Raw genomic sequence first — 15548 nt, 5'->3', positions numbered from 1 at the left:
TATATTTCATAGCCTTTATTCTGAAAATACTGTTGACATTTTGGAGAGGATAAAAAGCCCTGCATTAAACGTGTTCACATACATTTATAACATTCTAAGCAAAAAACAAAACAAAAAAATCTATATTGCCCAGAAAAATCATTTTAAGCCTCAATTCAAAGCATCTAATGAGAACACATTCAACAACCACCACAGGATCACTCAAGGTAATGCTTTTTCTGGTTGTTTTTTTGTTTGCTTTTTTTTTTTTTTTTTGGTTGTGTTTTTTTTTTTTTTTTTTTTTTTTTTGAGATTAATGCTTTGAGGCTGGATATGACATTTCTAGAGATTTCTACAAATATACCAAAGCAGTTTTCCAGGTTATGTGGCATCAGGCTTTCTGGATTAGTCAACATGTTAAAGAATAAGAGTGCAAGCCCCCCACCCCCACCCCCCCAACCCAAGCTGAAGCATGTTATAGTGCTGCACTTTAGATCAAACATTGCAACATTAAAAAAAATCAATTGTACACTTCTGAAACCATTTGACAACCAAATTGTAACACTCCACAATTATAACAATTTTGAGTTGAAATGGCACCATCTGTATATCGACGGCTCTCCCTTCTTTAGTCTTTTCTTCAACTATTTAAAATATAGTGTGACATATATAAAAATTAAACTTTTGCTTATTCACTCAAGCTACAATTACTATTCATACGGTCTTATAAATTAGTTTTGGATTAAAAACCAGTTAAAATATTATGATTTAAGATATTTTTCAGTGGAGGGGAAATGAAAACAATACAGTTTGATGTGTAAGAAGAATTACAGTTTATTAATAGTAAACAGCTTTTTTTTCTTACACAAACTTTATTCCCTTAAAATTAAATTAATAATCCATTTAGTGACAGAAAAAATACCCTTGATGGGTACTGACTAGATTTTCCTAACTGATTTGGATTAAAAGCAAAGAATAAAAATAAAAAAAGCCATATCAGAAACATGTTGACATAATCAAAAAAAGCAGTTGTTTACATTTTTTGGAGTCATTATAAATAAGTGAATGGCATTTGAATGTAAAGCTATTTTTTTTGTTTCTTACAGATAGTCTCGTTTTAGCAATATTGGGACTTATAGAAAGTTAAACTCAAACTTTAGTATACCTGTTAAAGACCAAAAAAACAGCTAGTCCACACTGGGGAAGAATAAATAGCAAACTCACAAGCCAGGGTTTTGTATCTAGCTCTACTGGGAAAGATAATCACTCTTTAGCATAAAAAGGCTCCCTGCTGTCTTGATTATAAATCTAGACAGAGGAAAGGTTATTTGAGCCTGAGTCTCTACATGGATTAACTGTAAATATGTGTGAAATCAAAACATTCATTTACATAGATCTTTTCTTAACTGAAAGGTGTCGATTTTTAAACAAAGAAATGCTTATTTCTGACAAGTGTAAACAGAATCTTAAAGAAAAGATTTTATCATTTTTCTTAACTCATACATTAACCAGCAATAGATCTTTGCAGTAGCATAAGAGCTATTTAAAAATAACATGCATATAACCAAAAAACTTGCTCTAAAGCCCAAAGCAAAGCAAAGCAAAAAAAAAAAGATTGTCTATTTATATCACTCATTAATATTCTATTAATGTGACTACCCCCAAATCTCAGAAATATAATTTCATAATTACCCAAATTAACAAAAATAATTAAATGATCTGTAGATTTTTAAAAAATAACTTCACACTATTAATTACATTGGTGACTTTAATGTGAATAATGTGAAGATTAGCTCCAAATACCATTAAAATACATCCAAGACCAGTTACTATCCATGAAATAAAAACTAACACAATGTTAATGTAAAACTCAACTGAAATATTTAGTACTCAACAGAACGCATTTGTAGAATGATGAATAATTAACTTTTGTGAGCTGGCCAGGGGACTGTTACCTCCAGATAAAAATTTCACAAAAGGCTTTATCCTCTCTAGTCCCTAAGTCACCTACCAGACAGCAAGTTGGCCACCCGTGGAGACACTGAGTTAGCAGAGCCACAGCGGGCAGCATGCTCTCCAGTGGCCTGGAGGGAGGCCCCTATGTCAGAAATGATGCAGAAAGAAACTGCCCTGGGGTGTGTGTGTGTGTGTGTGTGTGTGTGTGTGTGTGTGTGTATGCATGTGGGAGTGAGAGAAGCTGGTTTCCAGGCTTCTGACTACTGCAACATCACCTACGTTCTGGTTGTCATAGCAGAAGTGCGCTAGTCTATCTCACTAGGAAAGAACGCAGTTGCCTTCATTTTAGGGCATCACCAAGTGGTAGGAATTAGAAGCTCAAAATAATATATTTAATTCTTTTTATTCCACAGTAAAAACACTTTTTTTTTTTTAAAAAAAAAAAGAGAAATAAGCCTTTGAACTTAAAAATGAAAAGGTTTGTAGCGTTCAAAATCTTCAAGTTTTAAGAAAAACCACCAGCTCACCTGGGACTAAACAGCAATTGCGCTTATGCTCTAGGCAGTATGCGAACGAAACACAAATATACACACTCGGGTACACACACAGACATGTGACAGTTAAAACCTTTCCAAGAGATCACCCACCCCAAATCTCCACCCCTCCCTGCCCCGCCCGAGCGGCCGCGTGGACCTGAGCGTGGCCGGGAGCTTTAGGAGGAGGCCGCGGACATGTTGGGGGTCCAGCCCATCTGATAGGCTCTCTCCAGGGTCCTCTTGCAGTCCTGGAGGACGGTGCTGAAGGTGATGTGGGGGTACTGCTGCACCAGCTGCTCCACCGTCACTTCATTGACCTGAAACCAGACAAGAGTGGCTGTCACGCACCGGGACCGCTGAGACCACCAGCCGCCCGCGCTCCCCGGGTGCTCAGGGTGGCACCAGGAAGCCGCCCCTCAGGCCCTCTCCGCAGTGTGGGCACGTGCTCAGTGAGAGGACACACGGCCCATTCTGTCTGACCGCCCTGGTTTGCTAAATACCACATTCGCCCTTAAGACTTTTAAAAAGACATAGGATATCAAGACATCAAATGTGTTTTCTAGAAGCATAAATCACCGCGACTTGCCGAGATCCTAAATGCGTCCATTGAAAATCTACCAGCAGTGCTTAGAAGGTGAGGCTGCAGTAAGTGAGTGTTCGAATGTGCATTTGACTTTGTCATCAACCTGCCGGGCTTTTTAGGACAAGACTGTAGATAGAAATGCTGGGGAAAATGTTTATTTTTCTTCCCTTTAAATGTTAAGGTATTCCAGACTTCAAGTCCCTCTGTGGAAAGGGCTGAAATGGGAGGAATCAATAATTAAAACATACATGGCTGGCAGGTCAGGGATGGCCCCACTAGACCTTAACCATCAAAGATACCACCTTGATTCTTGATTAGACAAGGCAATCAGACAGGCCTAATTAAAACTAACACCTGTACAATTGCTGTGCTGTGAAGGGATTAATTTGTCAATTATTTTTAAGCTGATTGCAGTTCATATCACAGAAGTAGACAGCTTCCTTCATCCTTTAGATAAATAAATGATTAACCTGAGAACCACAACTTTTAGGGAGCTTTATTTAAAATCTTTATCAAACACTTGGGCATTTTCAAATACATCAATAGTTCATTTAGACTAAGTAAGCTGGTCTAAAGGACAGGACTTGTGGTACACATTTCTCTTCTCCCTTATCTGTCCACCACGGGGGAAGATCAGGACCACCAGAAAAGCCCGAGGATAACATGAAATCCTTGCTGTTTGCCTTTGAATCCTGCTTACAAGTATGATGACCACGACATTCAGTCACCTGCACTATTCTGAAATAATACGGTATTTTCTGGGTGATTTGGAAAACTGTGATATATATCTTTTTTTTTATTATAAATTTGAGAGTTGATGTTTCAACATTGCATTGATGATAGTTAATCTTTGTCAGAATATTTCTCTATTCAACATTTGCTTGTATAGAAATCAATTTTTATTCTAAATTCAAACAAGACATGCAGTTAATTCTTTTTGATACAGATAATGATGTATAACATTTTGTTTTCAAAAATAAGAAAATAATTTTGAATAAAAAGAAAGAACTGATATAGAATTGAGAATATGAACTGATGGTCTTAAGAGGATTTTTAAGCAATATAATTTTTTAAATTTAAATTTATGTTCTAAGTCTTGCCTGTGTTGAGGCAGCTTATAACAGTGCATTTGGAAGGCCATGTGTCATCTAGCCCTACCTCTCTAGCCTGTTTGTTATACTAGCCACTCACCTGACTGAATTTCAGGTTATCAAGCTTCCAAGTTCTGTCTGGCCTCAGGGACTTTGCACATGTTGTTTTCTTTACCTGGAATACTGTTTAATACACTTCCCCCTTAAAACCACCTTCTCATGCATACTTCCTACTCTTTTTTTTTTAATTTGTTAAACTATTTTGGAGTCTCAGGTGGGTAGCACAGTGACTCAAGATTTATATACTTTATTATGTAATCACAAGTCTAGTCACCATCTGTTACCATGCAAAGTTATCACAATATTACTGACTATATTCCCCTTCACCTTTCACCCTACTCATTCTTGAGTTCTTAGCTGTAATGTCATTTCCCCAGGTAACTCTGGTCACTGCTCTCTCCCTGCTCCCCTCCCCAAATGAAGTAAGGCTTCCAGGTTGCTCACTCTTCCAATATTGCCAACCTCTCCTGTATAGCACATATATTATAAAGTTAGTTTACAATTGCTTTGTTTAATGTCTATTTCTCCTGCTCCAATGTAAGATCCATAAGAGCCATATCATTTTTTGAACCTATGAGCCAGGCTTACTTACTAGTGAATGAATGATCTATAATAATAAAAGCATAATATGCTAATTAGACCAGACAGTGAACAACTTTCTAGTCGTCATTCCAGTCGTCCTTCCGGATGAAGCCGCTGTGGCGGGGGCCGAAGCAGAGGTGGTTAGGAGCAATCAGGCAGGCAGGCAAGCAGTTAGAGGCAATCAGGCAGGCAGGCAAGCAGTTAGGGGTGATCAGGCAGGCAGGCAGAGTGGTGAGGGGTGATCAGGCAGGCAGGCAGGCAGGCAAGGAGTTAGGAGCCAGCGGTCCCAGATTGTGGGAGAGATGTCCGACTGCCGGTTTAGGCCTGATCCCCGCTGTTGGGATTGAGCCTAAACCAGCAGTCAGACATCCCCTGAGGGGGTCCCGGATTGCGAGAGGGTGCACCAGGCCTCTAGTCTATAATAATAAAAGTGTAATGTGCTAATTAGACCGGACAGCTGAACGACCTTCTTGGACATCCTTCTGGATGACCTCACAGATGGAGCCGGGGCTGCGAGAGCCGAGGCAAACCACTGTGGCTGTGAGGGCCAAGACCCTTGCATGAATTTTGTGCATCGGGCCTCTAGTATAACAATAACAAACTAGAAATAAAAATTAGAAATCCAACAGCAAGGCCAAGCTAAAGACTAAAGTAATCATAACCACAAAGACCAGCAATTTCCTCAGGAACTCATATTCAGCTCAAGAATTCCCTCCTTCAGGAAGCCTTTCCGCAGCAGGCCTATCTGCCCACGAGGTCGAGTTAGGCACCCCTTGTCTGTGCACCCATGGCTGGCCCCCTGTGAGCTTTGTCCCTGATGTAAGCCCTCTCACACGGCATGGCCATCATCCCCTTACTTGCCCATCTCTTCCGCCTGAACTAAAGCCCCTGCCTTTGACTGAGGCTCTCCAGCTGTGCACATGTAAAGTAGAAACATGGCAACTGTGATCACACCATGGACTTTAGAGTCAACCAGAAACAGGTTTGAATCCTCGTTTCACTTTACTTCTTTAAGATTTGATTTCTTTAACTGTAAAAACAGGATAAAAGTACTTATATCATAGGATTATTATAAAGGATTAGCTGTAATAATAGGCCTAACACTGTGACTGACTTAAAAAAAGGCCGCCAGACCCTGGCCAGGTAGCTCAGTTGGTTAGCACATTGTCCCAATATGCCAAAGTGCCAAGGTTGTGGGTTTGATCCCTGGTCAGGGCATATACAAGACTCAACCAAGGAATGCATGAATGGGTGGAACAACATATCAGTATTTCTCTCTCTCTCTCTCTCTCTCTCTCTCTCTCTCTCTCTCTCAAATCAAGAAGTAAACATTTTTAAAAAAGGACCCCAAATGGTAGCTCTTATTATTACAACAGGCACGATAATGGAGTGCATGAGTTAACTGTCAACATGTTAGGATGACCAATTCTCTATAGTAATGCTCAATATTGCTCCATTTCTGAGATATTTCAGAAATAAATTTTTGTAACATTAGTTATAATGTTCAAAATAAAATAATCCCAGGGCAAGAAGTAACCTTTAAAATATACTTCATAGACTAGCTGGTTTGGCTCAGTGGATAGAGCGTCAGCCTGCGGACTGAAGGGTCCCAGGTTCAATTCCAGTCAAGGGCACATGCCTGGGTTGCTGGCTTGATCCCCAGTGGGGGACATGCAGGAGCCAGCCAATCAATGATTATCTCTCATCATTTATGTTTCTATCTCCCTCTCCCTCTCCCTTCCTCTCTGAAATCAATAAAGATGTATTTAAATAAAATATACTTCATATACAAGAAGGACCTATTTTATATTAAGACTCTTTGGAGGAGACTACAGAATTTTCCTCAATAACACATATTCTGGAAATCCTCCCTTTTCTTTACCTGATGTTCCCCAGGCTACGTTTAGGTCACCTTCCCCCTCCTGCCATAAATAAACCAGAAGGGTGCAGATCTAGGTAGGGAGAGCTGATGTCACTTGGTCAGAGAGGATACTCAGAAAATCTGTATCACATCGCAAAGGAACTAAACATGCGCCAAGCCACTTAGCATTCAAGGAACGACTAACTGAAAAGAGATAACAAAAAAGGATGGAGAAGGGGACACGTTTAAACCCACCATAAAGATGGGACTGTCTTCTATGGTACATCCTTTCTACACTACAGAGGGCCTGTAACAAGTTTTATACCTAGGTTGACAGGCAATTTGTTTTGAAGGTCCAATTTTTAAAAATAGAAAATATCTCCATGTGATAACAGCTTTGCAGGGAGATAGAATTCACCTAGAGCAAACTTGATACATGAAAATATGGATTTATGGAGTATATAAATTAGAGAATCATTGTTCACTTTAGTAAAGACTTTCATGGTAGGGTTAACCTATTTTGTCAGCTCTCCCAATGTAGTTTATATATCCTTTTGTTTAGCAAAATTCAATTTACCTATTTCTCTTGTACAAAGGAAGATACACTTATAGTTGAGACTGTTAATTCTCTGGCTTTCATAGGTTATGGGCAAGAACAGACAGAGCTTTGGCTTTGTACAGCTGCATGAAAAAACGGTACTGCAGTTCCTCTGTGGATAAATGAGTCTTCTAAGCAATCTTTTTGCTAACTGCACTCTGTAAATTCTGGAAAACAAAGCAGTGGGGGAAACGCAAATATTCCATCTGAGAGCTTTATCGAGTAGAACTTATTCAGGGAAATACATGTAGCCGCACTAGGGAAAGTTCCATCTTTTACTTACAGTGTCTCCTGGCGTTACAGTGTGGCAAGCTTTACACTAAAGTTACTTTCATCTACTCAGAAGTACAAATTATGCTCACCTCTTTGTATAGACTCTCTCAGCATTTCGGTGTCTTACAGAAGGGGTTCAGTGTGAGACACCAGGAGGGTCCACATTGTTTTAAATCATTACGCCTGCATACAAAGTTTGCAGGCATTTTTGTCACGCACAGCTTCATTAGTTAGGATGAAAAGAACTGTTCTCTGTTCCAACTCACAAAATATATGTAATATAGAAAAAGACCATAAAAATAAATTTAAAAAAATTTTCCCCACGTTCCCTGGTTTTCAATATTCAATGTCTTTTCCTCTTGCTGAAAACTATCAATGGTACCACCTATATTACACATGCAATTTTAAAAATGCAGTGTATCTTCCTAAAGAAATATGTAGCAGTGTCATTTGAAGAAATTACTGTGATTAAAGGGGGAAAAAAAAACAAGTACCACAGGGTTTTTCTTTAAATATAAGAAATATTGGATTTTACAGTTCTCTCAAAAGACTGCATAACCATCATTTACATGTTCAAAATTATTATAACTCTTTTTAAGGTACTAGCAATTTGTCTGGTATTTTAATCTTTTTTGAGTTAACATCTATCAGCACTTTTGGAAAATGTGAGGCAAATTGCTGTGCTAATTAAGGTAAATCACACCACGGTTTCATCCTATTGCTGCTGCTATGGGAGGCCGAGGGGCGCACCGTCAGAGTCTCCAGTACTCAGTTTAACCAATTCATCTAGGCCATCATACCGCGTCCTCACCTCCTTAGCAATACTTTCCCCACAAAGCTCCAGATAAGGGTTAGCCTTGGCCTGAATTATCGCCCCAATGATACCTATTGCTCAAAAAATAGAATTCCTGATAAAATTTGCTGAAGAATCTATATATATAAAACCCTATTATGCAAATAGACCGAACGGCGGAACAACAGAACAACCAAACAACCGGTCACTATGATGTGCACCACGACCAGGAGGCGCACGCATGGAACATGGCGAGCGTTGGCAGGAGGCCGCAGAATGCAAAACATGGTGGGTGTTGGCTGTGGCGGGACGGTGGAGCAGGTGAGCGGGGTGCCAGACCAAGGCGGGGCACCGGTTGCTGTCATCTGGGCAAGTCTCTGGTGGTTACTGAAAATTCTTTGCTCCAGTGCGCCACCGTCCCGCCTGGTGCTTGCACCTGCTGCTGGCACCGGCCCCGCTTGCACCCACTGCCGGCGCTGGCCCCAATCGCTCTGCGCCATCAGCGGATGTGAGGCCAGCGCCGGCAGTGTCAGTGCGTGGGAGCGGCGGCGGTGGGAGCGGGGCTGTTGGCAGAGAGGGGACCAGAGGCCGTGACGGGAGGGGCCAGGTGGGGGCTCGGAGGATGGGCCAAGACCTACCCCCTGTACCCACCATAGCCTCGTGGCCCACAGTTTCTTTCAAGGTGCACGAATTCGTGCTCTGGGCCCCTAGTCCATTTATATTAAGTGACTCTTGTTTCCTCTTTGTGAAATAGGACATGCTTATTGTAAGGGGACAACTATTTGACACATGTGAGTATATTAAAATCACACTTAGGGATATAATTCAGGCATACCTCGTTTTACTGTGCTTTGCTTTATTGCGCTTCAAAATGTTCAAAATGTTTGCTTTTTTTTTTTTTTTTTTTAACAAATTGAAGGCAAGACCCTCCACCAGCAAAAAGATTATGACTTGCTTTATTGTACTACTCCCTTTATTACCGTGGTCTGGCACAGAACCCACAATATTTCTGAGGTATGCCTGCAAAGCACTTAAAATCACTATTTTTTTTTAGATGGAGAAAAGTTCCCTGCAAAAACTGAACGCTATTTAAAATACCAATACCAACAACAATAAAATGTATTGCGTTATTCCTGGACCATAACTGCCTTGACAACAAGGAGTATGGTAGTCATCCCTTTGTTTTCAGTCTTACACTGCCTGGCATATTCTTGCCCATTAGAATATAACCTCTGGAGACAGGAGTTTGGGCTGTTTTTGTCACTGCCAAATCCCTAGCACCTAGAGAATGCCCTGCACATAGTAAGTACTCAATAAATACTTGTGGGCTAAGTTAATATGATAGTTGGTTAAAGAATGCTTATTGGGTCACTACAGAGGCACCAAATAATACTTCATCAGAAACTGTGAGGATAAGCTCACCTGGTTCCCAGACTGTTCCCTCCACAGTGGCAGCAGTCTCTAACGTTTGGACATTATGGCAGCTCCAAACTCCTTTAATCCTTTGAAGTTCACACCCAAGGTGATTCTTTGTGCGACTCTCCTTTGCATCTGACATCACAGGGGGGCCCTTTCCAGATACTCCTTCTCTGGGTTTCCAATAGTTTGCACAGGAGACCAAAGTAGCTCATGATGGTGACTCGGCAGTTTTTTGCTAGGTCACGTGGCTGTCGGGCAGTACTCAGGAAATGATTGGGCTATACCTCAGGTTAGTTGAAGGCAGCCTTCCTTGTTGGAGAGCAGTGACACACTACACTGGCCGGAGAACACTGAGAAACATGCTCATGGTCCCTGGACGGGATTTGGCTTCCAAAACTTTGCAAAAACCCACATGATTCAGAAGACTGAATACTTTAGTTTGAAGCATCAGCAGTCTGCTCAGGGTGGCAGGCCCAGGGGGGCCCCACAGATGAGGTCACAGCTACCTGATAACACAGTGCACTGTGGACAGGTCTCCTGTCTCAAAACAATGCTATTTCCACCCATTGATTTCTCAGGCTTCAGCAATTCCACATGCCTGGGGGGCCACTAGAAATCTGGGGCTTTTGGATGTCATTGGTTTCATTGTGACAGTGGTGGGACATTGTCGCAGGGAGCAGGTAGACAGGACTGCAGCAGGCTGGGACAGTCGCGAGAGGAAAACTCTCTAAACCAGCTCCCATGCAGTAAGTGGGAAATCAGACACGTTTCTTCTCTGCAGCATGGTTTATTTGGGTGAAATACTTGAAATAATTTGTTCATTTTTCATCCAAATCACTAATAAGGCAAAATTAAAGTATGTCCATATTCCAGTAAAAATGGAGGAGGGGGGAAAGGAAAAAACATTCAATGAGCATCTACTATTTCCCAGGCATCGATGCCTTGATGCCCTGATTACAGATGAATAGCAGCTCAGACAGAATTAGTATTTCACACAGGGGCACACAGCTTCACGGACATTCATTTTCCAGCTACAATTAAGAAAAATGATTGTCGTTTACACACAAATTCATTTCAAAGTTCTCTGCAATCTCTTCAAAATGGCTGCTCTGTGGGAACATAAATTACAGTGGATCCCACTTGGCCTGCGGGACATTGTCATGGTGCTGTGGTCGTGGGAGACGCTGAACCGTGATGGAAACATGACGAAGCTGCTAGAGACGAACAAGGGCCTCGGGGCAGCGCCAACTGTCCCCTGCCCTCAACTGCAACTTCCCTTCCTGTCTCCCACCCAGGGAAACGCTGTCCGGCGTCCCGCAGGTAGAAGGCCAGCAGGAAAGACAGGGCCCACGCTCTGAGAGAGGGAAGAACAAGGAAGCCAGCAGCAGCAACGCAGCAGCAAACCCCGAGGAGGGCCTTCTAGGGGGAGCGCAGGCTGCTGTGGACGGGAGAGCTGAGTGGCACCTGACCCTCCCCAGGGGGCTGGAAAGGGCTTTGCAAAGGAAGGGACGCTAAGTGACTTGTGAAGGACAAGGAGGCACCAGCCCGTGGACGACATGCGCTACATGTTCACATGTTTTTCAGGGACGAGGGAAACCCACTCGTAAGCTAGACTAAAACACTGGCTCTCCCCCTTGCTTTGTGAGCTTTGTGGTCAGTTTCTCCAGCACACATGGCAACTTGGATGTATGACTGAGGTGAGGTACGCTCTTGTTTCAAATGGCACTTCTCTGAGGGGGGCGGGTAGCTAAGAAAACGGATCCCCCTGTCTGCAGCGGGAAACTAAGGGGCCCTCCGTACGTCTGTGACGGTGTCGCAGATAGCACACTCAGCGCCGGCCTCCCGATTCAGGGCCCCTGCCCTCACGCCGGTCTGTCCTTCTCCACAGACGCCCCGGGCAATGTCACTCACTGCTAACAGGCCCCGAGGCTGACTCCGGGGGGCCCAGAGGCAGAGTGTTGTCTCCCTGGCAGTCCAACTCCGGAGTCCGTCTCTCTCCGAGGTTTTGGCTCTGTGGCCATGGTGGACCCTGGCGTCCGTCAGGTGCCCCTGGAACTCATCCTGGACAACGCACATTCAAAGGAGGCTCCACTGGCCCCATGATGGGCGCACATGGACATGAGTAAAATAGGGGTAATGCAACTTTTAGTGATAGCTCAAATTTGTATGTGAATGAGATGAGTCATCTAAGGGCAGTTTAAAATGTTTTAAATAGGACGCTACGAAAAAAATAAAAGAGCAGACAATACATTGATTTTCCCAGGACCCTGCTCAGCCGACAGCATGCACACTGCAGGCCCTGGGAGGCTTTTATGAGTCTCTTTCCCTCCCTTTGTCGCAGGACCTCTCACGTCCCCTTCCAGGGGACATGCCACATCCTGGTGATGTTCCTCTACAGTCAGAGCAGGGAGGCTCGGGACGCCAGGGATCCAGCACCACTTCCACAGGCTCCCAGCTTACCTTTCTCTTTCTCGTGAGCAGCAAGGCGGATAAAGCTGGAGCTACACAGACAGGCTGCAGGCAGAGCCCACCGTGAGGGGGAAGGGCCTTCCCAGCCTGGTGTGGGCCGGGAAAATGACTCTGGTGTGAGAGCAGCCTGGCTGCTCCCTTTCTCTACTCTGCAGGCAACTTCGAGGTCCCTTCCTTCGCTCTTCCTTCCTCAGTCAAACCCAGGCCTTCTCCATGAACCGCACCGTGACTCAGCTACAACAAATGCCTGATACATGTTGGCTGATGTGGGATGACTTAAACTATGACTGCAACCAAGATTACAACCAAGAATACAGTGGTTCTCAGCCCAGCTACTCATGGGGGTCTTTTAAGTCTCTCACTGCCCAGGCCAGTCCCAGACGACCTGTATCCGAATCTTGGAGGAGTGGGACCCAGGCAGCGGGCTGAGATCTGCTGGTCTAAAGCTTCCGAGTGAAGAGGCCCTACAGGGTGCAGATGATTTCTGCACGTGGGGGTTTGAAGGCAAGATCTGAGCTACGATTACTGAAAGGTAAAGGAGCGCGCACCTCCTCCCGGGCTGCCCTCCGCATTAAACTCTGAGTCGGGGTTCTGGAGAAAGAAAGTTGCTCCTACAGCTTATTAGCCCACCTCTCTTTCCCCCTAAATATGCATCACTGCCTGAGACAAAAGTAGGTTTTTGAATATGGTAACCCCAGACTGGTTTCTTCTCTCTCAGCATTCTCTTAGATTTCTAGTTAGGTGTGGCCCGAGGAGGCAGCCCCCTGGCCTGCCCACCAGCTTAGGGAGGGAACAAGTGCCCCAAACCCAGTGTTCACATGGACCCTGTGCTTCTTCAAGGGGCCACTCATGAGGTGGGAGAGGACTAAGTATTTATTATACATTTAAAAAGAAAACTGGATTGTCTTATTGGAGCCTAAAAGCCATTTGCTAACCATGCGAGTCAGCTGACTGGAGGCTACCCATAATGCACCCTGCTTCACACAAAAACCTCACACACGACAGCCCGAGGCCTCTAAAAATGCATTTTTAAATATAGATGTAAGAACTCTGACTCTTGTGTGGCAAAAATCTCATCTAAGAAACCCAAAGCATAGAAAGAGACAGATACTGAGAAAGCAATGAACCTGGCAGGGCGGCAGGCTCATGAATTCAGTCAATTTTGTCAAATGCAGTCATTCCATTTCAGAATCTGCAATGATTGGAAGTGCTATGCTCTGTCAATATCACAACAGGCCCGGCTTCATGCTGTCTCTTTTTCATGAAATGTGGGCCGCCTGTGAGGACGAGCATTGCTTCTCTTCACTTGAATTAGCACAGGGAGAAAGCAGCCGAGAACCCGGAGGATGGGGATCACAGAAACGCCTGCAGTGTTAAGGGAGAATCGGGGCTCGGGGCTCGCCAACCTGAAGCCTCTAATTAGAGATTAGTGTGACAGGAGTCCCACAGCCACACTGTCAGCGAGAAAAATTAGTGACATTTTCATTCCCTGTTTTACCCAGCGATCCTCCACAAAAAAGATGTTTCAAGCCAAGTGTAAGTTCTAGGCACCAGCCTGCGTAGGCCATTCTGAGGCCACAGCCCATAGCCATGGAGTTGACCCACCGTGCGAGTCTGTACATTCTTAAAAATAGATTTGCATGTGTAGTGCAGATGAAAGCCATGACAGACACGTGTGGGACAGGGGATGGAGGAATCCACTTGGGCACTCATCTGCAGCGCTCCAAATGGTTCGGCAAAAGATCAAGTCTGTGAGAAAACCCGTGCCCTAATAAGATAATTAATGTAGTCGCTGAGTGGTAAGTGCGATGTATTTATGGAACACATCTGGGTGTTTCTAAATTAAACTGGCAAAATTAAGCTGGAAAATACAATTGAGGGAGAAAACTCTCAGAACTAAAAAATGTGTTTTCTCTTGTGCTTAATGGCTTTCTTGTTTTCAGTTTTTATTTTCTTATACAAAGCTTTTGGCAGTGGTCATCACCAGTGGACACCTGATGACAGAAATTTCTTTCAGGTAGAATTTATGAATTTGACCTGTTTCCTAAAACACATTTATTATCAGCAAAAATTTATTCTGCATAAAAGTAATCTGTAAATCTGTAGGTTAAGAAACCCCTACAACAGCTGGGCCGGTATGGCTCTAGAGGTTGAGCATCAACCTATGAACCAGGAGGTCACAGGTCGATTCCAGGTCAGAGCACATGCCTGGGTTGTGGGCTCGATCCACAGTGGGTGTGTGTGCAGGAGGCAACTGATCAATGATTCTCTCTCTTCATTGATATTTCTATCTCTCTCTTCCTCTCCATTCTTTCTGATCAATAAAAGTATATTTTTAGCCCTAGCTGGTTTGGCTCAGTGTATAAAGCATCAGCCTGCAGACTGAAGGGTCCCAGGTTCGATTCCAGTCAAGGGCATGTACTTTGGTTGCAGGCACATCCCCAGTGGGAGGTGTGCAGGAGGCAGCTGATCGATGTTTCTTTCTCATCGATGTTTCTGATTCTCTATCCCTCTCCCTTTCTCTCTGTAAAAAATCAATAAAATATAGTTTAAATATATATATATATATATATATATATACACATACACACACACACATACGGTATATATATTTTAAAACCCTACAACAAGTGCTATTTTTGGTTTTCAGAAGAGAGACTACATAAATCAGAGCATTTCAAGGTTGGCCTCTGAAGGATGCTGAGTCCCATGGCACATCAGCTGCCTGAACTCTGTGACTGTCCTGAACCCAGAGAGCATTCGGCTACACTCAGAATTCTCAGCTACAGGAAACTGGTCTTATACCCAAGGGGTCATCTTTCTTATTCATTCATTTATTCCCCTCTGCCTTGATACATTTTATAATCAGTCAAATTATTAAGAAGCAGTGGGATCTAAAGGTTATCAAACTTGCTTTTAGCTGAACAATACTTCTATAAACCACATAATAACTAAGTAGATAAACAAACTATGTAAATAAAGTAAATAAATAAAGCAGTAACAGTGGGGCTCTCTGGTTGAGAGCTGCAAGGCCCAGGCAGCCTGAGGAACCTCCTCAGAAGCACGGTGTTACACAGAATGCAGATGGGAAACACAATCCAATCCACTCACCCATCATCTGCCCATCCATCCATCTGCCCATCCATCCATCTGCCCATCCATCCATCCATCCATCATCCAATACATATCTGTTTAGCAACTACAATATACCAGCCACTATGGGAGGGCCTGACAATACAGCATAGAAGGAGACACTCAGGGACCTTACATTCTAATGAGGAGGAGAGTGGTGGGGATGAAAAAGGTAAGAATTAACCATCACAACAAATAAGAGCTACTAGTTAATCG

The 15548-nt window shown here is 43.3% G+C and overlaps 1 protein-coding gene across 1 annotated transcript in view; it reads right to left on the bottom strand.

The window, feature by feature from the left end:
• Positions 1 to 213: 213 nt before the first annotated feature.
• The window catches only part of FBXL17 (F-box and leucine rich repeat protein 17), a 449728-nt gene continuing 434393 nt past the window's right edge, over positions 214 to 15548 (bottom strand). The window contains exon 9 of the mRNA XM_079787311.1: positions 214 to 2788. Coding sequence (XP_079643437.1) covers positions 2648 to 2788 — 141 coding nt within the window. The 3' untranslated portion in view covers positions 214 to 2647. The remainder of the gene's footprint in view (positions 2789 to 15548) is intronic.

The sequence above is a fragment of the Cnephaeus nilssonii genome (genome assembly GCF_951640355.1).
Source record: "Cnephaeus nilssonii genome assembly, chromosome: 2".
NCBI classification, from domain to species: Eukaryota; Metazoa; Chordata; class Mammalia; order Chiroptera; family Vespertilionidae; genus Cnephaeus; species Cnephaeus nilssonii.
The sequence above is the reverse complement of the archived record's forward strand: the minus strand, read 5'-3'. Positions and strand labels throughout refer to the sequence as shown.